The sequence below is a fragment of the Schistocerca cancellata genome, chromosome 2 (assembly GCF_023864275.1).
Source record: "Schistocerca cancellata isolate TAMUIC-IGC-003103 chromosome 2, iqSchCanc2.1, whole genome shotgun sequence".
In the NCBI taxonomy this organism is placed as follows: domain Eukaryota; kingdom Metazoa; phylum Arthropoda; class Insecta; order Orthoptera; family Acrididae; genus Schistocerca; species Schistocerca cancellata.
In genome coordinates, this window is record NC_064627.1 from 752,510,620 (window position 1) to 752,537,211 (window position 26,592).

At 43.7% G+C, this 26,592-nt stretch overlaps 1 protein-coding gene across 1 annotated transcript; it reads left to right on the top strand.

The window, feature by feature from the left end:
• The first annotated feature begins 256 nt into the window (after positions 1-256).
• Positions 257-26,195, top strand: LOC126162572 (uncharacterized). The gene is made up of 3 exons (XM_049919163.1): positions 257-1,059; positions 23,305-23,665; positions 25,645-26,195. Exons 1-3 carry the CDS (start codon positions 293-295, stop codon positions 25,795-25,797), a joined length of 1,281 nt encoding a protein of 426 aa, XP_049775120.1. The 5' UTR covers positions 257-292; the 3' UTR covers positions 25,798-26,195.
• The last annotated feature ends 397 nt before the right edge of the window (positions 26,196-26,592 follow it).

Here is a 26,592-nt window from a genome sequence, read left to right on the forward strand (position 1 = left end):
TTAACTGTTGTTTAAACTTGACGAGATACAAGCACATACCTCAAAATAATTTCTACGTTATGAGCAAGTATGACCTTGCAGCAGAAAAAGAAAAGATGTTGATTTAAGGCTGTCTGACCATTGCGTCATAGATAGCGACTGCAGTGAGGAAACCTCCGACAACGCTTTCTCTTGCGTATACTGTACTTAAGATAGGGAAGTTGAGATACAGTTTAAGTACCAGTGCTCTGTCACTTTACGTAGCCAGTCACTTGCAAGTACTGACGGTGAGTGTACCAGAGGTTTCGTCAGCATGAGCGCCACATCAGCACTCTCTCGAGACGAATGCCGCAAGATCGTCCAGAAGCAGTTGCAGCGTGACGATTTCGAACTGATGTCCTTTACAATGTCTCCACTGAGCTCTGAGATGAAGGGGCTCATGGGCGATCACCTGAAGCTGCGTGTATCGGTATTACTAGGGGATAAGGAAAACCGAGACACCGAGGGCACCGAGCTACAGTTCTTCATCAAGGCGGTGCCTGTAGATGACGACTATAGGAGGAAATTCGCAGCGTCCGGTGTGACGTACCAGAAGGAGGTACTATTCTACAGCGATCTTCAGAGGGACGTGCAGAAACACCTGCGCTGCTCCGACTACGAGTCGTCTACGTACTTGGGCACCGTCCCCCAGTGTTGCTACCTGCGGCCAGATTTACTGGTGCTGGAGGACCTCGCGTTGGCGGGCTTTGGCGTGCTGGACTCCAAGGAACCGCTGGACTTAGAGCATTGCAAGTGCGTGCTGAAGGCGCTGGCTCGGTTCCACGCGGCCTCCCTCGTGTACGAGCAGCGCGAGGGGCGGCGACTTGCTGACGCCCACCCCCTGCTTCTGGAGGAGTCCTTCTACAGGAAGGAGCGGGGCTCCAGCCATTACGACGCACAGGCCGAAAGCCGCCGTGTTACACATGTTCTACTGGACCTCATACCTCGCTTCGCTCCAGGCACGGCTCACAATGAGGAACTACACCGTTTCGTTAACCCAGTCATGGAAGATGTCTACGAACTACTCAAGCCATCTGACAAGTAAGTTATGGTGAGAAAGGTAGCATTTTTTCTGGCCTGTAACACGTTCCTCCATGTGGTTGTATTCAAAATATTCATTTAGTGGTTGGAAATTTAATCGTGGCTCATGTCGGTGTGGCCGAGCGGTTTCTTGGCGCTGCAGTCTCGAACCGCGCGGCTACTACTGTCACAGGTTCTAGTCCTGCCTCTGGCATGGATGTATGTGATTTCCTTAGGTTGGTTGGGATTAAGTAGTTCTAAGTTCTATGGGACTGATGACCTCATACGTTAAGTCCCATAGTGGTCAGAGCCATTTGAACCATTTTAATCATGGCCTTTGAAAATTATTTAGTTGGGTGCGAAGAAGTTACATATAGCTGAACAAATATACAGCTACGACTGTGTGCCTATTACGAATCTCACTTTCATGTTTCGATGTTTCAATGTAGTTGGCAACATTTTACTTTCTCATTTCATAGATATTACACGCATAGATATTATAGGCAAAGAAAACGACGCACCAAGAATAAATTATCAGAATGGGACGGAAATCATTAAATGTGATGTACCTTTGTAGATAGACAAATAATTACAATTTCAGAAAAATTGGGTGATTTCTTCACCAGGAGGATCTTCACAAACTGAGCAAGTCAGTAACGCGTTATTCCACTTCTGACTCCAGCTTAGGGATGTCGTGCCAAATCATGTCCAATTGGCGCGTTACATCATCAAAATCCCGATCTGCTTCAAACGTTCTGAACTGGGGAGAGATCCAGTGACGTTGCTGGCCAAGGTATAGTTCGACAAGCACGAAGACAAGCAGGCGAAACTCTCGCCGTGTGCAGTGGGCATTATCTTGCTGAAATGTTAACCTAGAATAGCTTGCCATGAGGGGCAACAAAACGGGGCGACAGTCAGGTTGCTATCCCACCGCTGTTTGCGGCATCTCTAGACACTTTTTCAGCCTGGAATGTCATTGACTGGAGTATAAATGTCTTCAGTGATGAGTCTTGCTTCGAACTGAGCCCGAAGATCAGGGAATACGTGTCTGGAGGCCCCCGGACAGTGGTGGGATACTAATCCTATTGTTGTCCGCAATGCGACTCGAAAACCAGGAGTGACTGTCTGTGGTTACTTTCATATTAGGACTCCTTTGGTTGTCATCTGCGGCACTCTTACAGCGGAGCGGTACGTCGACGATATTCACCACTGAAGACGTTTCTACTTCAGTCAATGAGATTCCAGGCAGAAAACGTTTCTGGACACTTCAGACAGCCCTGGTATACCAAACCGACTGTCGTCCGGTTTTCTTACCTTTCATGATCTGCAATCCTGAGTAAACATGTCAGCTAGATAATGCTCTTTCGCGCATGGCGAGAGTTTCTACTGCTTGTCTTCATGTTTGCGAAAACCTACCTTAGCCAGCAAGGTCGCTTGATCTCTCCCCAGTTGAGAACGTTGGGAGCATTATGGGCAAGGCCCTCGAATCATCTCGGGATTTTGAAGATCTAACGCTGCAGTTGGATAGAGTTTGGCATGACATCCCCAGGAGAACATCCAGCAACCCTATCAGTCAATACTAATCCGAATAATTGCTTGTATAAGGGCCAGAGATGGGCCAACGCATTTTGAGTTGCTTAGTTTGTGAAGCTCTTCCTCTTGAAGAAACCATCCAATTTTTCTGAAATTGTTGTCATTTGTTTGTCTGTACATGTACCCATGTACCCCAAATTTACCGATTTCCGTTCCATTTGGACAATTCCTTCGTGGTATGTCGGCTTTTTTTCTTAGAGTGTATAATGTCCATGGCTTAAGTTAATAATTAATAAGTTGTTAAAAGCAAGTCACAATTTAGTAGCCAATTTCAACCTGATAATATTTCAGTTTGTACTCACACTCGTCATTGACTTTACAACACCAGTTTTGTTCCAGTTGTTGTCATTCTTGAATAGTTTCCACGAAATTCATTCAATTTTTAATCAAATATCGTTTCAGGCAAATGTAATTTCTCACCCTATGAGTGTACCCTAGCCACTATACTATGCGTTTCTTTCACAATTTATCATTACATTACTTCCCCTTAATTCTTTAATTAATATATTCCTTTTATCGCACTTCTACTTCTTACCTGCTTTTATCACATTTTTGACAATCACACAATTCTGTATAGCTCCTCCTTTCTATCTCCACTTGCACCACATTTCCTTGCTCGACTGTCGCCACGTAGGGTCTGATTCGTATTGTTTACGTGAAAAGCACCGTTCACTAAGCTCGACAATATCGCATTGCTGAGACGACAGTATTTGGGACTGCTGATTCAAAATGTCACGAGTTTTGATGATGTGTTTCCTAACAATGGATTGCTCGAACCACGGCAACAACGGCTTATAAATTATTTTGATGAACATCCAGAAAATAATCTGAAACTTGATACTTGCAATCTTCATTCCACTTGCTCATATTTCAGCTTTTAACGGTGCTACAAGCGCGCGATCTTTAAGGTTTCTCAATACCAGTCAAAGACGTCCGTACACAACCATCGGAGGTTCGTATTTCCGGTTGGGGATAACATCGCAATGCACTCTATTCGCATAGCTCGACACTGTCCGACGGCAATACACACTGTTGGCGAAAGATTTGTAGCTATTGATCCCTGAGGCAACTCTGCGATTTCTAATGTAGCCTTTTTTTCCATCCGGAGAGGACTGCGAAACGAACCAACCGCTGTCAGAATGCCAGCGCCTCTGCTTCTGTTCTCAAAACGGTCCCTGTCTGCATAATAAATTACTAATACCTTCTCCATTTGGGATCGTAAAGCCTCTATAATTACCCCTATCGTAAATTTAAACTTAAGAACATTTCACCTTAATTTTAGTTTCTTATCTTACTAATTATCAGTCTTCAGATTTTTGCTGTGGAACCTTGAGTGAGCTGTATCCTCGCAAACTCCATTAAGTGTACTGCAATCTGGTATCTCGTCATTATTTTCTATAACCAATATAGTACTGTATTTTCTACACGCTATCTTCCATCTGTCTACAGGAATCTACTAATATTTTCTGTGTTATACTCGTAGTTTAAAATTTACATTTCTTCTAAAATTTCCGAGAGTGTTAAAGACAACTTTATCAAATATTCTACATTCAAATTTTACGTCAAAACATATATTTTCTAAAAATTTCTGCTTGGTGTTTTTCAACCTCCCTGACTGTCATATTATGGAAAATAGCGAATTTTGTGGAAACTATTAGTTAGATTTTGATCAAACATAGTATTCCTTGCATAAACATCATTTTACATTGTTCTATGAACTAATTAAAATATTTAATATTTTGGGTGGCGCAAGTACACGAAGAAGTTGGATTTGACTTGACACTGGGACTGGTAGAAACGTAACGGTGATCTCTCTCGCGCGTTAACTTGCCACTGTTACAAGGCAGCGAAAGCACTTTCTTTCCCACGAATGCACAGCATATTATATCCGTCTTCTCGGAGAACTTGTCATCCCAGTGGATATGGCAGCCCTAGATGGCCCCTGAAACAGCGTCTTTGTAACTTTCGAGAAGTAGAATACTTCTCAATTTTGGAATCGATAAATTAAACAGAATGCTCAAATAATTCGTTGGTACAGCAAAACTTACAGAATGACAACAACGTGTCGCGCAGGCTGTCGTAAATTGGATTAAAATATAATTTTATTTTTAATTTTCCGCTTTTGCACCATTTCTTTTTGTTTTAACTATGTTACATCTGGTATTTACGTAAAACTATCTTTATATAGTTTATGTTGTTTCGACGTAATAACTAATGTTCTCCTCACATTTGTCTTTTAACTATGTCACAGCTGTATAAATTTCAGAAAGTTGAAATTGGCTGCACGGCCGAACTGTGCATAGTGGAGAGTCATAAATAAACGGATATTTTAGATCAGCTAGTGACTAAAGTAAAATTTTGCGCTGGGAATGTCACATTGCCACTCAGAAACTACGTCCCCCCCCCCCCCCCAGATATTAGTCCGTGCGAGAGAAGTGTGCATATCAGATAAGTAGGAAGTGACCATCGTATGCAAGAATTACCACTTCCCGATCTCTCGAACACCACTGCTGCAGCGGCTGAAGCTGGCAACTGTGACACTCCTCCCCACCAACTGTGAGGTTAGGTCCGTGATAACATTTCTGAACGCACATAATGTAACTGCGATCGGAACTCATCTGTCTGTCTGAGACGTCTTGGTCATGTAAATGGTATGTTACTATAGTTGGAGTCACGAACGATGGCGGTCGAGTTTAGGTTTATTCTGCACATCTACGTCATGCATTCTCCGACAGCCAGTGAGCGTTCACAATTGTTCTGAGCACTTTACTGTGAATGCCGTAGCTAATGCGAGCATTAAACATAATCGTAGCGAGTTGTGTAACGAATTTCTATTCCACTTGTTACAAGTTTGCTTCGCTGATGGTGGTGGGTAAGTCATAAAATCTGCATAAACAAGCGAGGGATATAATTTGCAGAAAATACGCTTTCTTTAAGCGGAAAGCACGAACATGCGCGTACCGCTACTGTCGCCTGGAATCGCCAACAATGCAATCCTCCATGCGTGTCTCGACACGCGCGAAACGCCATCGTTAGTGGATCGGACTAAAGTGGTTCCGAAGTCATCGGCCATCTTTGACGACGAGCGCCTTAAGCCCTCAGTTGTCGTCATAAAGCTTTTTTAAGAGAAGTTCACTACGGCACAATTAAATAGGTATCTGCGCAGATTAAGTTCCTTGTGAAGTAAGCAGATTTTAGTGAAAGTCCTTATATTAACAAATTGTATTTAATTTACAAATCAGTTTAAGGTTTACGACAATTTTTACTAATGAAGATTGGATAACAAAGTTGTAATTTTTGAGAAGTATCACCCAAGCACAATAAAATTAGCAAAACCGTCATTCTCGATATTATTTAGATTATTTTCATGATGTGGAGAAGACACTGGAAATGTAATTCAACGCGTCTCTTTGAAGGCAAGGTTCATTCAAATCCTCCAAAAGCAATACACAACTATTCGGGTATATCTTGTGTCAGCGACAAATTTTTTCCGTTGAGAGTGCCACATATTTCCCGATACACACATGTCGAGTCTAATTTTAAGTGCGCTTTCACTCAATACTTTCTTGACTAACCTACGATACACGAGACAGCACTAAATTTGTCACACTGAGACTTTAAAATAAGTAAGTTACCTGTCTTACCTCCGCAATTTTCTCTTCCAACCTAACGTTTGTATTGAAAAAAAAAAAAAAAAAAAAAAAAAAAGGAGCTCCAATCGCAACATCATTTGCCTTCTGTCTCAATTCGTCCTGTGCGTCTACATATTGTAACGAAAATAGGTCCCTTTTTTTTATCAGTGGAACTGTCCGTATTTCTAAAAATTTGAGGAACTGCATAATTAAAGCTAAATTGAATAAATCATTGCTGCAGCAATCACTGTGGAAACCACTCACTTCTGTCATCAGGAAAGCATAAAAATATAAAAACAATTAGAAAAACCTTTAATAATTTGTATATTTCACACCCACATTTTTCGAAACGGTAGCCTATGTTACATGAAACTTCGAACAAGTTAACTCGTCGACTGAGAAACGCCAACATTCGGTGTGTAAGCATTACTACTACCGTAAAGTAACTGTTAGTTTTAAATACTCCGTGCTCTCACAGCGTTCCACCAATGGGAAAGGCGCTACTCTACCCTGACTGCCTGCAACTGTAATCCCCTCATCATAAGAATAAACATGATGTAAACAAACACAAACGCGATGATTGGTCAGAAGCCGTAGCATACGTATGCTGGTGTTGTTACGCTCTTGGAAGTAGGTCGTACTCGTGTATTAGATATCTCATTACTAAGTTACGTTAAATGAAACTTTAAGATATTCAAATGTTTTTCTTAATCACGCTTTAGCTACGTAGTCTTCATTTCAAAAATCGTGTACAGTCAGAGCCTTTGCAACGTTGTGCCCCGATTGTCGCGCAGTTGATGCGTAGTACGAAAATGGCTGAGGCTGCTTTCCGTTCCGTAGTGAAACACTCGCGTGGAACACGGTTAAAAAGTGCCGAAAAATAGGCTGTTCTTGAAGTTTTTCATATATTTACAGAGACAGTCGTATTTGAAGTTTTCTCCGCGTTGTATATAATGCAGTTGGAATACAAACACTACATTTAACATGTAGCGCAATAGGTTACGTAATGGAATGTGAACTGTAGGCGGTTTTTCGAGCATGGATTCATATATCAGTGGCATCATTTTTTTCGTTCAATTTGAAATACCTACATCTCGTAATTATAAAACTCATCATCATCATTTTCATGAATAGTGCACGTCTTCTTGTTTCTAATTTCTTACTGGACGCGATATTCTTGTTTCAAATGCAAATTCTCAATTATCGATTTTCTATGAAAGACTGTTAATAAAGTTGTTTAAATTAAGCAAACATAACAATTTATTTTTAAGGCAAAAATGAAAAACCAAATCCTCTTTATTTGGATTATGTCCATCATTTTATACCACAGTGGTACAAAAGTATCGTAGAAACACGAAAAACAATCATTTTCACAGCATCGAGCACATCATACAAATGCTGCATTTTTACATTTGCTACTGCACCATTACTATATGAACCCAGCAGAACCGATGTGGAGCCAAGCTGCGCGATTTGGCCCGAGAAGTAAAAAGACTGTTAAGCTGCCAGACGTACTGAACTAACGCACCAAGCGTTTTCACACGTCAGTGTTGGCGGAATATAGAACGGCTGGTCTTAAAAGAAGAGAAAATGCTGCTCCTGGTTGGCTTCGTGGATTCTGTCGTTGATAGGCTCGTTATCAACGTAGCTGGTGACACTTTCAGAATTGAAATATACACCCTTGGAAATGGAAAAAAGAACACATTGACACCGGTGTGTCAGACCCACCATACTTGCTCCGGACACTGCGAGAGGGCTGTACAAGCAATGATCACACGCACGGCACAGCGGACACACCAGGAACCGCGGTGTTGGCCGTCGAATGGCGCTAGCTGCGCAGCATTTGTGCACCGCCGCCGTCAGTGTCAGCCAGTTTGCCGTGGCATACGGAGCTCCATCGCAGTCTTTAACACTGGTAGCATGCCGCGACAGCGTGGACGTGAACCGTATGTGCAGTTGACGGACTTTGAGCGAGGGCGTATAGTGGGCATGCGGGAGGCCGGGTGGACGTACCGCCGAATTGCTCTACACGTGGGGCGTGAGGTCTCCATAGTACATCGATGTTGTCGCCAGTGGTCGGCGGAAGGTGCACGTGCCCGTCGACCTGGGACCGGACCGCAGCGACGCACGGATGCACGCCAAGACCGTAGGATCCTACGCAGTGCCGTACGGGACCGCACCGCCACTTCCCAGCAAATTAGGGACACTGTTGCTCCTGGGGTATCGGCGAGGACCATTCGCAACCGTCTCCATGAAGCTGGGCTACGGTCCCGCACACCGTTAGGCCGTCTTCCGCTCACGCCCCAACATCGTGCAGCCCGCCTCCAGTGGTGTCGCGACAGGCGTGAATGTAGGGACGAATGGAGACGTGTCGTCTTCAGCGATGAGAGTCGCTTCTGCCTTGGTGCCAATGATGGTCGTATGCGTGTTTGGCGCCGTGCAGGTGGGCGCCACAATCAGGACTGCATACGACCGAGGCACACAGGGCCAACACCCGGCATCATGGTGTGGGGAGCGATCTCCTACACTGGCCGTACACCACTGGTGATCGTCGAGGGGACACTGAATAGTGCACGGTACATCCAAACCATCATCGAACCCATCGTTCTACCATTCGTAGACCGGCAAGGGAACTTGCTGTTCCAACAGGACAATGCACGTCCGCATGTATCCCGTGCCACCCAACGTGCTCTAGAAGGTGTAAGTCAACTACCCTGGCCAGCAAGATCTCCGGATCTGTCCCCCATTGAGCATGTTTGGGACTGGATGAAGCGGTGTCTCACGCGGTCTGCACGTCCAGCACGAACGCTGGTCCAACTGAGGCGCCAGGTGGAAATGGCATGGCAAGCCGTTCCACGGGACTACATCCAGCATCTCTACGATCGTCTCCATGGGAGAATAGCAGCCTGCATTGCTGCGAAAGGTGGATATACACTGTACTAGTGCCGACATTGTGCATGCTCTGTTGCCTGTGTCTATGTGCCTGTGGTTCTGTCAGTGTGATCATGTGATGTATCTGACCCCAGGAATGTGTCAATAAAGTTTCCCCTTCCTGGGACAATGAATTCACGGTGTTCTTATTTCAATTTCCAGGAGTGTATTTCTCGGATTCGGATAAGGAAGGAGCTGAGAGATTGCCAGTTGATTGTAAATAATACCTTCAGTGGCTTCAATATTTAACTACACGGTTAAATCCTTCAGTACTCTCTTACGTTACACACAGCTTATGCAGAAAAAGTAGCCTGACGTTAAGGCAGGCATTTTCATCATTCTTGTTTTTAATTACAATGGTGCGTTATCTAAAAACGATAATGTGTTGCAGTGTTCGTCTGGTCGTCTAAAGAGCGCATTGTGGTAGATTTGCAGTGTAGTATTTCATTCTGCTTAAAAATTAAATGACATTCGAAGCTGTATTGCTCCTTTTCTCGTCTGCCGGCCGCGGTGGTCTCGCGGTTCTAGGCGCGCAGTCCGGAACCGCGCGACTGCTACGGTCGCAGGTTCGAATCCTGCCTCGGGCATGGATGTGTGTGATGTCCTTAGGTTAGTTAGGTTTAAGTAGTTCTAAGTTCTAGGGGACTGATGACCACAGCTGTTAAGTCCCACAGTGCTCAGAGCCATTTGAACCATTTTCTCGTCTCTTTTTACGTGTGAACTGCACCTGGTCGCGTCACTGCACGCTAGCTGTACCAGCTGACCGGCCAGTGTCGTCCAAGTTGTGCGCGTAACGCACAGCACAAAACGTACCCTTACTATCGTCCTTGACAGCACTCGAGGCAGCTTGCCTGCAGTTCAACGTGAAACGAAAGTCGAATGAGGTTCCAGCAAACGCGGAAGGATACATAGTGCAATGCTTACATCAGGTTTATTCTTACAATGAACGGATTATAGCCATCGTAATGGCGGACACTGCAATGAGCGAAGATTTCCCAAATAATTGGTATTATGTTTAACCATTTCTATATGGACTCAACCAAAAAGTCATAAAGATATTACATATTTAGAAGAAATGCTATAAGAAGTAGATATAAAACAGTATTAGGCAAAGGCGAGATATAAATGGGACTTATGTAGTTATTTTCTACTGATGTACGACATCTGTAAATTCAATAAGAATATTTTCACGTCTAAAAATGCAACACTGAGTGTGGAAAGCAATAAATACTTATTGCTTAGTCATTATGAGCAGAATCAATCATGACCAACATCAGTTATCAAAGCAAGTGGTGTTGAAAATCTACGAATAAGTTACATGTGAGATTGAGGGAAACATTGACATCACCGACATCGAAGGAAAAGCACATTTATTGAGGCAATTGTTTCACAGTACATTATGAAGGGAAAGCCTCCTAATCATCTGTATTTCGCAGTCACTTAGCTGTACCAGATAAGACAAAGGGAAAGCTTCCCAACCATCTGTACTTCGTACTTCGGAGTCACTTATCTGTACCAGATAAGACGAAGTCTCCCAACGATGGCGGCTGTTAGATAATGAGAATGATTGTGCAACATGCTCAGTACTTGGAACTGTAGCTCTGATTGTCCTCCTCAAGGGAGTACGTTTACGTAGCCTCAGCAATGCGTACACTGGTTAGCCACATTTCCTGGTTCCTCAACGAAGTAGTATCCCAACAAATCTCCCTAAAATCATATATTTTCCGCAAGAGGCTCATCTGTAATGGTTAGAAATTAGCCGGAAGAAGTTTTTTTGTAGACCTTGTTTATCGGTGCCAACTTTCTTTCTGTTCGGAATTAAACCGCAGTTTAGTCGAAGTCGCAATCAAATTTTGGCACGTGGAATAGAATATGTACATCGTACTCATCCTTCACTGAATATGGAACACATGACAATAAGATTATTTTGACAATGTGGTGCTTATAAAGCTACTGGGTATTGGAACTACCTATGTTTACAGTCTGTCATTTACAGATACGTAATTCTCGACATACGTGTCAAAACATAACACCAGAGACGGTTAACCCGCACACGAACAACTGACCAACCGGCCGAATCATTTTCCGGTTCCTGGCTCATTTTTTTCCGGAAAGTAACTTTTTCAACTTTGTCATTTATCGATACTTAACTCTTGTCTATTTTTCCCTTTCAAAGAGCGTAATGTATGGTTTTTCTGAAGTTATTTGCTTGTTTTCGTGCTTGCAACAGCCAGTGGTCATTAAGTTCCTCTCGTGGTTTCGCGGTCGCGTTCTCGCATCCCGAGCACGGGGTCCCGGGTTCGATTCCAGGCGGGGGCAGGGATTTTCACCTGCCTCGAGATGACTGGCTGTTTGTGTTGTCCTCATCATTTCATCATCATTCCTGAAAGTTGCTAGATTGGGCTGAGCAAAGGTTGGGGATTTGTACGGGCGCTGACAACCGCGCAGTTGAGCGCTCGACAAAACCAAACATCATCATCATCATCATCATCATCACTAAGTTCCTCATAAAAGTTGCCCCTCTTTCAAAGTGAATGAGGCTCAAATACATTAATATAACGCAATCAGTCTTCAGTTACGGTTCTTCAAATACGCGTACTTATATAGCACTATGAAACATATTCTCGTTTAATATTTGAAATATGTCATCATTGCCCATTGTTGAACTTTCTCTTTTCTGAACTGCAGTTGAATCCCCTCAATACCAATTAGTTTTCGCCAGATTAGGAAGATACGGACTGATACTCACACATTCATGTACAAGGTTGTTATACTGCGTTGTGGCGACCTAGTATTATCACGTATCACAAGACACGTAATCAAAATGCCGGAACAGCTCCCCAGTCGAAGATCTCCTGGCAGCTTACCTTTTCTGATCTAAAAATAATTTACTAATGCAAAATGTGATTCGCGTCTGAATACTTACTATGAACAGAAGTGCTGCTCGGATTAGGCACGAGAATATTTATTTTAGATACTTTTGCACGAAGCATTTGTGCAAGGCCTCATGGTTGCTCGCTTCTACCGTCTTGCAAAATTGGTACTGAGTTACAGAAGTTCATGAAAGTAACAAATTTCAAATAAAGATACGAGATTTCCATTGCACCTCAAGAATACAAAGTTTTTTTTTTTTTTTTTTTTTTTTTTTGCCAAACCGAAAAATTGTACTTGAAACACACGCTACACTCAGCACAGTCACCCAAAACTAAGTTCTTTAACGTTTGTTTGAAAAGCATGAAAAATGAAAAACCTATTTGGCGAATGAAATACGTACACGCTACGCTTGATCGCGAATGATATGTAGCTCATGGACAGAACAAAGCCTCCGCCACAGAATCGTAACCGCGAATACCACTATGCCTTGGCATTCAATATCTGGGTCTGAGAAATGTCGACATGTCAACAAAGCTCGTCACACATTTATTCAGAGAAGTTCCATGAGAGGAGGTATACAATTAACTTAAGCACTATACAAATACAAACCAGTTGGTGATTTATTGCTCTCTCTCTCTCTCTCTCTCTCTCTCTTGGCATGTTTAAATGCAGCCACTTTCAGCAGCACATCTTTAGAATTGTATGAAAAGTACGCCTTCTCACGAACACAGCTCCGAACACAACATAACGGACGAACAAGCTTCATTCTCGTTCCAAACTCGCAAAAACATGCTCAGCACCTGCGCACCGTAGCTCCCTATTAACTCAAGCCATACTTGCCCTAAAAATCATCAGGAGGGAAACTACCGTAGTAGACGTCACAGAGAAAGTCGACCGGTGGGTTCAGAGAACACAGCAAAAGTACTCCTGAGTAAACGAAGAGCAAAAACCGAATCTATGCAAGGTGGCAAGCGTGCAAACACAACAGACAACTTTCAATGCTTTACCATTATTGCAGACAATTTAAATAAAAGCAATCTTTTTAACAAGGAGATAAACATATTATTAAATCTACATGCGTTCAGCAATATAAAGAATGCTATTCAGGTCCTAGTCATATATTTACCAATCAGGAAGTAAGCACAGACCTAAGATGCTCACTGTATTACTGTCTTACACTAAGAAAAAATAGAAATAAAAATACTGACAGTTACAAGTACAGTAGACATGTTCACAATATCAAAATCCACGTTCTTGTTGACATTTTGCAAACTTTTCTCTCTGTGGCCCAGTCCCTATTCCTAGAGACCAGACAGATCCCTGTGGGGTTAGACGTGGTGACGCCAGGAAAATATTTTTTTCTTTAGTGTCAGTCAGGGAAGGAATTGTACACAACAGCCCTACGCGTTGACGAGAATTACACTCTGCAGCATAACCCAAGATAATAAACTGTAGGTCCTAAAAAGTTGTGCAGTTTATGAAGTGTTATTGTTGTTTCGTCTACTGCATTTTCGTAAGATATCTACGATGTCCACACATTTTAGTCAGATGTTTTGCTAATTTAACTTAAGAAAATATCGTACATAATAACATCACCAGTGTCATCTGATGTCCGTTACTGGATAAAATTCTCCTATAGACATTTTCATACAGCTTGATATTTAAGGGGAGAGCCTGTGTAAAATACAGTAGCACCTGTGCGGAACCACATTTTCGTCATGGGCATTGGGTGAGTACACCCCGTTGTTTCGAAGGAGTGGCCAACAAAGTTGCCTGTCGCCTGTCAACTTGCGCTCATAATTGAGCTGTCTGTTCCGTGCATGCCATGGCGCTGCAGTCTTCGTGTGCCACAGGTGCAGCGAAGGTTATTCACAATCATGCAAGTGTGATTAAACGCAATGCCAATGAATTTATGTTGGACGAGGCAAGCGAGGAAACAAAAATTGCGTTAAAAACCGAGAGGATTGCAGAAATGACTACCTATTCCAATCGCACTATGAAAAGAATAAAGAAGGACAGGAAAAATGTAGCTGCAAGTATTACTACCTAAACCCTATTGGTGTATTGATTCATTATAATGTTTTCGGGTCCACAGAGCAGTCATACGGCCAGGATGGTTGTGATCTGGCTACGGACCTGACAAGAAAATAATAATTGCTGTAAGGGCGTCTCAAGGCTTCACTATTTGTCAAAGACAAGGAAAAAGATAAAAACTTTTTTTTGTAATATTGCTGTTGCTATCCATCAGGATTTTTTTTCTTCATTTCAAAATTTTACTGTTGTAGGGACAATGATAGTTATATAATCGTTAATTGTGAGACGCTGAAGTACGTGGAACCACATGATGTTATGTGCGACAATGGTTTCCCTTACATTAAAAGCTGGCTAAATGAAAATAAGGCTATAATGATGGTACGACCATTTGCGTATAAAAACTGTATGTTGCTGAAGAAGAAGTTGAAATGACTTATAACATAGCTTCTGTGCATATTCATGTGACAAGAGCTAAAAAAGTAGGCTCCAAAAACATGGTTATTCATTTGATTATCTACGCCTTTCTTTATAGTGGAGCACCTGAAATTTAACGTGTCTAATTTTACATTCTGGAAGCCAACACAAATTAGGCTCATAGCGTCATATGGCATACCCAAGACACGCAATGGAATACAGCTGACCTCTCGGTATATCATCCATCAAGTTTTCCACTCGTGCTGCTAGAGGCACTCACAGTCACAAATATAGCTTTTTTTCTTTATTGTTATTTCATTCAGCTGCCCCATCCGCCGCTCTTCAGCCGAGGGATATTATATGAATTAAAAACAATGACACTACACGAAACATATAATAAGGCAATAAAAGGGTAATAAAAGTACATGATAAGGGAGGAGACAATGGGGGCTAAAAATACGCTGACATGGAGATGTTCATTGTGGGACACAGTTAAAAAAGGCCCACATGATGTGTGTAGCACTTAAAACACATTGGAGTCACAAACAGAAGATAAAAGTAGGCCACTGTATTAAAATCCACATCAAAACGACGGCACTTCAAAAACACTGCACCAGGTATAGCACACATGACAAAGATTATAACGGTGAAAAAGAAAACGAGCGGGACCTGCTGAGGGAGGGGAGGCCTGAGAGGAGGGAAGAGAATTGAGAGAAGGGTGCAGCGGGAAAGAGGGAGGGGGGGCTGGAGACGGTCGGATGAAAAAATGTGGTTGGGTGGCGCACCAAGGGACAGGAGGTGGGTGGGGTGGGAGAGTGAAAGCAAGCCAGGGAGGGGTAAAAACACATGAAAGGGGTTCGCCAGTAAGGTAGTCTGTGTAGGAATAGGAAAAACCGCCCACGGGAAGGGAAGGGAGGGAGAGGGAGCCCTGTGGAGGGGGAGGGGAAGATGGGGTTAGAGTTGCATATACATATAAGATCCATAGTAGATTCCTCGTCCTACATGTAAGTAAATACAAACAAAAAATATAGATGCTCCATTCATGTGTAAAGTTCGAATGATTCAACTGTTATTTAGATCCTGGCAGATGTGTACTCAGGGGTAGATATCACGGCAAAGCTCATCATCTGGGAGGGGTAGGTGTTGGCAGATGTGATGATAAAGCAAGTGGAGGATGTGGAAATGGAGAGGGAGGGGGACACAACAGTAAATTCGTGGCAACAGTTGGGGGTTAGAGAGGGTAGGAGACACCAGGGAGTGAGGAGGAGCAAGTCTGCAGATGACGTATAAGGTTCGGATGCATTCTAGGATACGGACAAGATGCGGGAAGGGTCATCTGTCAGATCAACTGTTCCAAAACCTAGGCAATCATCATAGACTGTAGACTGTATAACCCCTCCTTCTGGATCCATGATTTCTATATTGCGATCTATGACTGTCCTATCCATTTCTACCTTGAAATATCTTGGATTTCTTATCTCCTTGCCATCCAATGCAAAGCCAACAATAGATCTGCCTCCTGAAACTCTTGTCTGGCCGAACATGGGGACTGCATCCTTCCACCATCCTCCATACCTACAAATCCTTCGTCCATCCCATCCTTTGTTATGCCAGTGTCACCTTGATCTCCACCCCTACTAAACTCTATAAAGCCCTCGAAATCCTTGACTGTCATGCACTCCACCTCGTTTTCTGTACCCGCCTCCCATCCCCCATAAACATCCTCTATGACCTCATCTCTTTCCCACCTCCTTTACACTCTCTGCCGACTCAATCCCCTTCACCCCCTAGTGTCTTCTTCCCTCTCCACCTCTACCAATGTCTCCTACCCTCTCTGATCTCCACACCCTCTTCCCCTCTTTCACAGAAACTTTCAGCGTCACCCCATCCCAGATGATGAGCTTCAGCCTGATATTTATCTGTCTTCCAACTCTGACCCTCCTCTTCTTCTCCCCTCCTCCCTAGGGCTCCCTCTCCTTTCCCTTCCCCTTTGTTGTTTCATGCCTCCTCCCCCTTGTCTGTCTCACTCCTCCTTTCCCAGCCTTTGCGCTCCTTCCTGACTAGTCCCCTTCCCCACCTTCCCCATCTCCCGTCCCTTGGTGTGTTACTGGCTCCCCCCTTCTGCCCCTACCTCCCCCCCTCCCCACCCTTCTCTTTCCCTCCTCTCTGGCCTCCCATCCCTTGGCAGTTGCTTCCAGAGTTACTCCAGTTACTCTCCATCATGGTTTAGTGCTCACCGTATGTGCTACATAAGTGCAGTGTGTTTTAAGTGTCGTCGTCCCATGTGGCTTTCATACTGTGAATGCTGTTTTTTCCCATGCTCAAGTGCTGCCAGTGTTTCTGTACTATTTCTTGTGTCGAGTGTGATTTTCCTTACATCTGGATTTTATGCCAATGTGCCTCGTTAAACTACTCCTTTTTGTGTATTTCTGCCCCAATTGTTTCCCCTTATCATTTGCCCACGTCATCTTTTATCCCCATATTATTTGTTTTTAACGTTTCTCCTTGGCTAGTTTATACACTCTCTTGGCTGAAGAACAGCGAATTGTGCCGCTGCCAGCCCATCCCTGCCCACAGTGGGCAGTGGTATCAAATAACAACAAAGAAAAACAAATTTGACGATGCCTTCTATTCTACTCAAGTCTAATGATTTTTAACACTTGAGTCATTTGATAATGGCCTAAGGCCGGAACCTAGATGTGGAATAAAACTTTCTGTAAGTCAAATGTCGGTTATATATTTCACAAAGTCTAATCAAACTGCTTGGCTATGGAGTATCGTCTCAGTTGTGCGACTGGATTCGTGATTTTCTATCAGAAAAGTCACTGTTCGAGGTAACTGTCGGTAAGCCGCAGATTAAAACAGAAATAATATCTGGTGTTCCCCAAGTTAGTGATGTGGGCCCTCTGCTGTTCCTCATCTACATAAATGATTTAGGAGACAATCTGAGCAGCCGATTTAGATTGTTAACCGTCTTGTATAGTCGTCAGGTGATCAAAAGTAATTACAAAACGGTTTATACAGGATATCTGTATGGTGCGCAAAGTGGGAATTGACTATAAATAACGAGCAGTGTTAAGTGATCAACATGAGTGCTTCAAGCAATCCCCTACATTTCGGCTATACGATAAATCACAAAACCAATGGCTGTTAATTCAGCTAACTACTCAGGGATTGCAATTACGAATAACTTAAACTGGAACGATCACATAGGTAATGTTGTGGGGAAAGCAAACCAAAGACTGTGATATACTGGCAGAACACTTCCAAAATGCAACATGTCTACTAAAGAGACCGCTTACACTGCGCTTCTCCGCCCTCTTCTAGAGTACTGCTACATCTACATCTACATCTACATCCATACTCCGCAAGCCACCTGACGGTGTGTGGCGGAGGGTACCTTCAGTACCTCTATCGGTTCTCCCTTCTATTCCAGTCTCGTATTGTTCGTGGAAAGAAGGATTGTCGGTATGCCTCTGTGTGGGCTCTAATCTCTCTGATTTTATCCTCATGGTCTCTTCGCGAGATATACGTAGGAGGGAGCAATATACTGCTTGACTCTTCGGTGAAGGTATGTTCTCGAAACTTTGACAAAAGCCCGTACCGAGCTACTGAGCGTCTCTCCTGCAGAGTCTTCCACTGGAGTTTATCTATCATCTCCGTAACGCTTTCGCGATTACTAAATGATCCTGTAACGAAGCGCGCTGCTCTCCGTTGGATCTTCTCTATGTCTTGTATCAACCCTATCTGGTACGGATCCCACACTGCTGAGCAGTATTCAAGCAGTGGGCGAACAAGCGTACTGTAACCTACTTCCTTTGTTTTCGGATTGCATTTCCTTAGGATTCTTCCAATGAATCTCAGTCTGGCATCTGCTTTACCGACAATCAACATTATATGATCATTCCATTTTAAATCACTCCTAATGCGTACTCCCAGATAATTTATGGTATTAACTGCTTCCAGTTGCTGACCTGCTATTTTGTATCTAAATGATAAAGGATCTATCTTTCTGTGTATTCGCAGCACATTACACTTGTCTACATTGAGATTCAGTTGCCATTCCCTGCACCATGCGTCAATTCGCTGCAGATCCTCCTGCATTTCAGTACAATTTTCCATTGTTACAACCTCTCGATACACCACAGCATCATCTGCAAAAAGCCTCAGTGAACTTCCGATGTCATCCACCAGGTCATTTATGTATATTGTGAATAGCAACGGTCCTATGACACTCCCCTGCGGCACACCTGAAATTACTCTTACTTCGGAAGACTTCTCTCCATTGAGAATAACATGCTGCGTCCTGTTATCTAGGAACTCCTCAATCCAATCACACAATTGGTCTGATAGTCCATATGCTCTTACTTTGTTCAATAAACGACTGTGGGGAACTGTATCGAACGCCTTGCGGAAGTCAAGAAACACGGCATCTACCTGTGAACCCGTGTCTATGGCCCTCTGAGTCTCGTGGACGAATAGCGCGAGCTGGGTTTCACATGACCGTCTTTTTCGAAACCCATGCTGATTCCTACAGAGTAGATTTCTAGTCTCCAGAAAAGTCATTATACTCGAACACAATACGTGTTCCAAAATTCTACAACTGATCGACGTTAGAGATATAGGTCTATAGTTCTGCACATCTGTTCGACGTCCCTTCTTGAAAACGGGGATGACCTGTGCCCTTTTCCAATCCTTTGGAACGCTACGCTCTTCTAGAGACCTACGGTACACCGCTGCAAGAAGGGGGGCAAGTTCCTTCGCGTACTCTGTGTAAAATTGAACTGGTATCCCATCAGGTCCAGAGGCCTTTCCTCTTTTGAGCGATTTTAATTGTTTCTCTATCCCTCTGTCGTCTATTTCGATATCTACCATTTTGTCATCTGTGCGACAATCTAGAGAAGGAACTACAGTGCAATCTTCCTCTGTGAAACAACTTTGGAAAAAGACATTTAGTATCTCAGCCTTTAGTCTGTCATCCTCTGTTTCAGTACCATTTTGGTCACAGAGTGTCTGGACATTTTGTTTTGATCCACCTACCGCTTTGACATAAGACCAAAATTTCTTAGGATTTTCTGCCAAGTCAGTACACAGAATTTTACTTTCGAATTCATTGAACGCCTCTCGCATAGCTCTCTTCACACTACATTTCGCTTCGCGTATTTTTTGTTTGTCTGCAAGGCTTTGGCTATGTTTATGTTTGCTGTGAAGTTCCCTTTGCTTCCGCAGCAGTTTTCTAACTCGGTTGTTGAACCACGGTGGCTCTTTTCCATCTCTTACGATCTTGCTTGGCACATACTCATCTAACGCACATTGTACGATGGTTTTGAACTTGGTCCACTGATCCTCAACACTATCAGTACTTGAGACAAAACTTTTGTGTTGAGCCAACAGGTACTCTGAAATCTGCTTTTTGTCACTTTTTCTAAACAGAAAAATCTTCCTACCCTTTTTAATATTCCTATTTACGGCTGAAATCATCGATGCCGTAACCGCTTTATGATCACTGAGTCCCTGTTCTGCGTTAACTTTTTCAAATAGTTCGGGTCTGTTTGTCACCAGAAGGTCTAATATGTTATCGCCACGAGTCGGTTCTCTGTTTAACTGCTCAAGGTAGTTTTCAGATAAAGCACTTAAAAAAATTTCACTGGATTCTTTGTCCCTGCCACCCGTTATGAACGTCTGAGTCTCCCAGTCTATATCCGGCAAATTAAAATCTCCAACCAGAACTATAACATGGTGGGGAAATCTACTCGAAATATTTTCCAAATTATCCTTCAGGTGCTCAGCCACAACAGCTGCTGAGCCAGGGGGCCTATAGAGACATCCAATTACCATGTCTGAGCCTGCTTTAACCGCGACCTTCACCCAAATCATTTCACATTTCGGATCTCCGTCAATTTCCTTCGATACTATTGCACTTCTTACCGCAATAAACACGCCTCCCCCTTCACTGTTCAGCCTGTCTCTGCGGTATACATTCCAATCTGAGTTTAGGATTTCGTTACTGTTTACGTCTGGTTTCAGACAACTTTCTGTCCCTAGTACTATATGGGCGTTGTGATCGTTTATTAATGAGAGCAGTTCTGGGACCTTTCTATAGACGCTCCTGCAGTTTACTATTAGCACATTAATATTGTTATTCCCTGTTGCATTTTGCCTACTCCTATCTTGCCGCGTCTCAGGAGGCGTCTTGTCGGGCCTGGGGAGGGGATTCTCTAACCTAAAAAACCCCCATGTGCACTCCACACGTACTCCGCTACCCTTGTAGCCGCTTCCGGCGTGTAGTGCACGCCTGACCTATTCAGCGGGACCCTACATTTCTCCACCCGATAGCGGAGGTCGAGAAATTTGCACCCCAGATCTCCGCAGAATCGTCTGAGCCTCTGGTTTAAGCCTTCCACTCGGCTCCAAACCAGAGGACCGCGATCGGTTCTGGGAACGATACTACAAATAGTTAGCTCTGATTCCACCCCGCGAGCGAGGCTTTCCGCCTTCACCAATTCCGCCAACCGCCTGTACGAACTGAGGATGACCTCTGAACCCAGACGGCAGGAGTCATTGGTGCCGACATGAGCAACAATTTGCAGTCGGGTGCACCCAGTGCTCTCTATCGCCGCCGGTAGGGCCTCCTCCACATCTCGGATGAGACCCCCCGGCAAGCAGACAGAGTGAACACTGGCCTTCTTCCCCGACCTTCTCGCTATTTCCCTAAGGGGCTCCATCACCCGCCTAACGTTGGAGCTCCCAATAACTAATAAACCCCTCCCCCCGTGTGCCTGCTCGGACCTTGCTGAAGGAGCAGCCACATGTCCCCTCACAGGCAGAGCGGGCGATGCCATACGGCCAGCCTCCACATTGACCTTCCGCCTCGTGCGCCGCGAACGCCGCTGAACCCGCCACTCCCCTTGGGGAGAGGGTGGCCCAACCGCGCCCGGTACCCGCGAAGATGTCTCGACAGCAGGGACAGTGGGTGAAGCATGTAACACCTGGGGTGTACCTTGCGACGCACCAGACTCCCCACTGCCGCTACACTCCGAGGCAGCAGCCTGAAGACGGCTGACCGCGGCCATCAACACGCTCAGCTGTTCGCGAACAGTGGCCAGCTCCTCCTGCGTCCGTACACAGCAGTCACACATCCTATCCATCCTAAGGAAACAATTTACTGAAGGGAGTTAATCAACCTTTAACTAGACTGCTAATTCACTAAAGGCGGCTGCTTATTCACTAAACTGTGGTTGCTAGCCACTTCTTGTAGAAAACAATGAAAATAGCACTACCTGTCTCTGAACTGTATTGAAAACAAACTCTAGCACTACTGGCACTATGGTTGACTACAGGGACTCTCTCTTACTGTATTCAAAACAAACACGAAATCTATGGAACACTATTAAGAGCACTCGAAAAATAAAGCTTCCTAAAAGCAAATACACACGGAAGAAGAAGTGACAAGTAAGAAAAATACAGTTAATACTTAAATTAAGGTAGCTCGCTGCACTGCAGACGTGAAGCAGGCGGCAGTTACGACGACACTGACACTACTGGCGCTATGGCTGACTAAAGGGACTCTCTCTGACTGTATTCAAAACAAACACGAAATCTATGGAACACTATTAAGAGCACTCGAAAATTAAAGCTTCCTAAAAGCAAATACACACGGAAGAAGAAGTGACAAGTAAGAAAAATACAGTTAATACTTAAATTAAGGTAGCTCGCTGCACAGCAGACGTGAAGCAGGCGGTATGTGCGGTATGGGATCAGTTAGGATTGACGGATTGACAGAGGGCATCAGAAAAGTCCAAAGAAGTGCAGGTCGTTCTGTATTATCGCGAAATAGGGGAGAGAGTGCCACGAATATGATATGTGACGACAACCATTAAGACAAAAGTGTTTTTCATTGCTGTAGGATCTGTGTCATGAAATTTTAATCATTAACTTTCTCTCCCGAATCCGAAAATATATCGGTGGTGCCCACTTATATACGTTTAAATGATCACCATACTAAAATAAGAGAAATCAGAGCTTGTACGGAAAGATTTTCGTGTTCGTTTTTCCCGAGCGCTTTACGAGAGTGGAACGACAGAGAAAAAACTTAAAAGTGATACGATGAACCCTCTGGTAAGCACTTAGTTGTGAATTTCAGAGTAATCACGTAGATGTAGATTAGGCAAGGATAAGTTTTTTCTCCTTCTTCCACGTCTTCCAGAAGTGGTAAAGCGTTGGGAAGAATTTGGAGCAATGTTTTCTCCCTACTTTTTTATTCTCTTTATCGAGCGACTGAAATAGTTAGCGGTTCCTGCATCTATCTCAAGCTCAGTTTTTAATGAGATCTTTGCTTCTTTGTTTGCTTCTTCGGACACAAATTCTGTGGAACTGCATACAATCACGCGCGCCTAGTTACGAAGTGCTTTCCCTGCACTTATGGTTCACAAATTCTGTGTTTCCCTGCCATGTAGTAACGAGACAGCACGGAGAACGCTCGAAGTGTGCAAGTTACCGGGCTACATTCAACTGAGGCAGCCATCCTTTTGGAACAACTGGATGGAATAATCCAGCGCTCATGGCATAAATGCGTTTATGCCCTTATTTTGCAAAATTTCTGCACATAAAAAGACACTATTTCTACCACTTAAATGGTTCTCTTAATGATTACGTATTTTAATGACCTACTTGAAGAAAAAAAGTCATTCAAAGTCTGAATAAACATACGAATGTTAGCAGTAAGGCGACTACATGTCCTAAAAAGAATTCAGGCTCCTTGTTAAGGCATTTGTGGCTTGCTATGCAGGTACCGAAACGTACTGTGCCACAGAGACCTGTGGTTAAACAACATGCTGTTCGCGAAAGACGCCAAGGGCGAGCTGTCGGTGCGGTTGGTGGACTTCCAGACGCTGCACCTGGAGCCTCCAGCGCACGACGTCTTGCTCTTCCTCCATCTGAACACGACGCGTGAACTGCGGCAGACCCACGGGCGGAAGCTACTGGAGCTGTACCACCAGTCCCTGGCCGAGGTGCTTCGTCAGCACGACCTCAACGTAGACTCCGTCCTGCCTTTACAGATCTTCCTGCAGTCCTGCGACGACTCTAAGCCTGTGGCCGTTATCGTCACCGTCTACATTTTGCAAGCCCTCTTGCTGCCTCTACAACAGGTACAGATTCTTCTTACTATTGGGCTACTGCAGATGCTTAAATCATGGGTATTCAGCAAGAAAATGGAGTTAAGAAAACTCCATCCACAGGTCCTGTAGGGTTCATCGGTACCGATCGGCCGCCTTGTCGTCCTCTGCCAATTGTGTCATTACATCCAGTAAGCTTGGGTGTAGGATCAGCACACCACTTTCCTGCCCGTTGTCAGTTTTCGTGACCTGGACCCACTACTACCCGCTCAAGTAGTTCGTCAATAAACATCACGAGCTTAGTGTATCCCACTGCAGTCCTCCCACTCAGGAAAGCCCTGGTAGTACCAAAAATTGAACCTGGATACTCCGCATGGCAGTCAGTCGCACTGACCACTCAGTTACGGGAACTGACAGTGAGGAGTTAAAAGTCCTAAATCTTTCATGTCTTCAGCGCTGCGCATCAGATTCTCAGCGTTCTGGCCCTATAAGTTGCGTACATTACGAGGATTACCATCATCCTCGTCGTCATGAGTAAAACTGCCTACCACCTTCGCTGTATATGCCTCTGTAGCTACACACTGGGCCATAGTTTATTAACCATTGGTAGCATCCCCTCATTAAGAGGATGGGGTCTTCAATTGGGAAAAGAGAATATGATAAAAGAGTTCACTCAGATGGAGGAGTGGTTACCAGCGATTAAAACGTTGGAAGTCCAGCACAAATTTTCCCAGGTGTCTAGTAGTAAATGTTTTGCAACATCTCCACTCGACATTACTGCCAAAACCATAGTGATGTGAAGTAGTTGCAACAGTCTGACATTTCCTGTGGGCGTTGCAGTTGGACTTGCACACTTCAGACACACGTCGCTAAAGTTCTGTCCACTTTTCTTACGTCTTCTATACCTGTGTCCCTCTCACAGAAGATCTCACATGGTCATAGCCCTTCTCAATGCACACTGTTGCTCAGAGAGACACTATCCTCAGAGCTGGCGCTACCCCTTCGACTGCATTCAACCACCCTTGTTTTAATTTTGTTAATGTTTATCTAATAATCTCTTTTCAGGACGCTATACATTCCGTTTAACTGGTCTTACAAGTCCTTTGCCGTCTCTGACAGAATTACAATGTCATTCTGTTACCTCAAAGCTTTCGTTTCTTCTCCGTGAACTGTAATTCCCGTTTGAATTATCTGTCTACCGTGTTTTGTAACCGTCATTTTCCTGCATACTCTTAACCTAAATAGCAGTATCAGTAGCAACCTTCATTGCTGAGTCTATTTGATTTTAATTCTGAGAGGGTATTTTGTTACTTGCACCATTGCTTTTGAGTGTGCTTAAAAGATAACGCCATAAAGTAAAATGTTAATTCTCTCTGTTTTACTAATTTCCAACATTCTGGAATGGGTGACTTCAGCAACGGTATGGTTTACCAATTATGCAATACTTTGCAGAGAACTGTCCATGTTGCAAATATTAATTTTCTTTATTACTTAATAACTAGCTTCGAGCCTAAGCTTATTACCGAATCATCCAATAAGGTATGCAGTAACGTACATTCCGACAGCCACAAGAAGGTTCATTGCAATTAAATACATCTTTAGTGCAAAGCAGCATATGGCTGAACTTCATTCACCTAACATTAGGTGAATGAAGTTCAGTCCTGTTCTATTTTGTGTTTAACTACAATGAACAATCATGTGGTGTCGTAATTTACTTTATTGCATAGCTTATTGTGTGCTTCGATAATGAGTTTAGGCTCGAAACCAGTCATCAAGTAATACACAAAATCAATTTTGCAACTTCGACGTCACTCTGTCTTTTCTATAGATTCCGCTTTTTGGAACCATTATTAGTCTCTTAGATATTGCAAATTTCTAATCTGCCTTTTCACTTCCTCGCTATTCATATGCCTAAGAAACATAGTTTGTTATTAACGTTATTGTAGTCTTCTATGTCCAGGGCGTATGGAGACGGTTATGAGTAATGTGGATGTGTCATTCTTGTTCCGCAGGATGCTGACTTGGAGAGTTTCTTGTTGGACCGTAAGGCTCTGGCGAAGGCCGCGTACGAGCGCGACGAACGCTACCGTTCGAGGATGACAGAGGCCATGGAGGAGCTGGTGGAGACCTGCCTCCTGCCCCGTCTACGGGAACACCAGCGGTGACCACCCAGCCGTAGTGTTCTCTAACGCACTACAGAAGATATATCTCAGACTCTACTTGCATGAATGCAAACATTTCTTCCTTTTCCATGTTTTTCAAATAATGCTTCTTGTATTTGACTAACATTTTACCCGCGGCTTCGCCCATGTACGCTCATGTCACATATATATTCGACACATATATGTCTGAATCTGTGCTGTTTTGCACCATACGCTCCCGGAGAGGATGTTAACTTTTTTGTAGCATTCAGCCGAAAGTCATGATCTTAGGTCCCGAAGTATACAGACAAAAACGTTGGTACGCTGCCATGCTCACTCTCGCGACCTGGTTGACACGCAAGGCAGCACGAGTAAGAGACAAAAAGCACATCATACTTTTAAAGTATTTCCACTCAGCTTAATAAAGGAAAAAAAAACAACTAATTGTCTTAGAACATTTTTACGATCACCTCCTTCTCATCCCCATCTCTATGGGAAGTAGAGGTGACTGACTCCAACTTATACAAAAAATAAGTCATGTATATAACAAATTTGATCATATTGCTCTATGTGTCTATGCTGTGCTTTTGTGGCACCATTTTTTATCCCTAGCCTCAACTATTGCGATGCTATCTCAGTATTTTTTTTTCGCAAAAGCTACATGAGCCAAGGTTTAGTACAAATTTCTACAAGCATTGCAGGTTAGTATGTCGCTATCTTTGCATCCCACCCCCATCTATACTCACACACACAGGGCAGAAGAACCACAGTGGGTGCCCACATGACGGAACATGCTAGTTATGGTTTCACCAAAATAAT

Bases quoted from the DNA above. Each gene is read 5' to 3' on its own strand.
- LOC126162572 (XM_049919163.1), top strand. From the start codon at position 293: ATGAGCGCCACATCAGCACTCTCTCGAGACGAATGCCGCAAGATCGTC. The intron at 1,060-23,304 runs GTAAGTTATGGT...CTTGCTATGCAG, and splicing joins CTACTCAAGCCATCTGACAA to GTACCGAAACGTACTGTGCC. The intron at 23,666-25,644 runs GTACAGATTCTT...CTTGTTCCGCAG, and splicing joins TCTTGCTGCCTCTACAACAG to GATGCTGACTTGGAGAGTTT.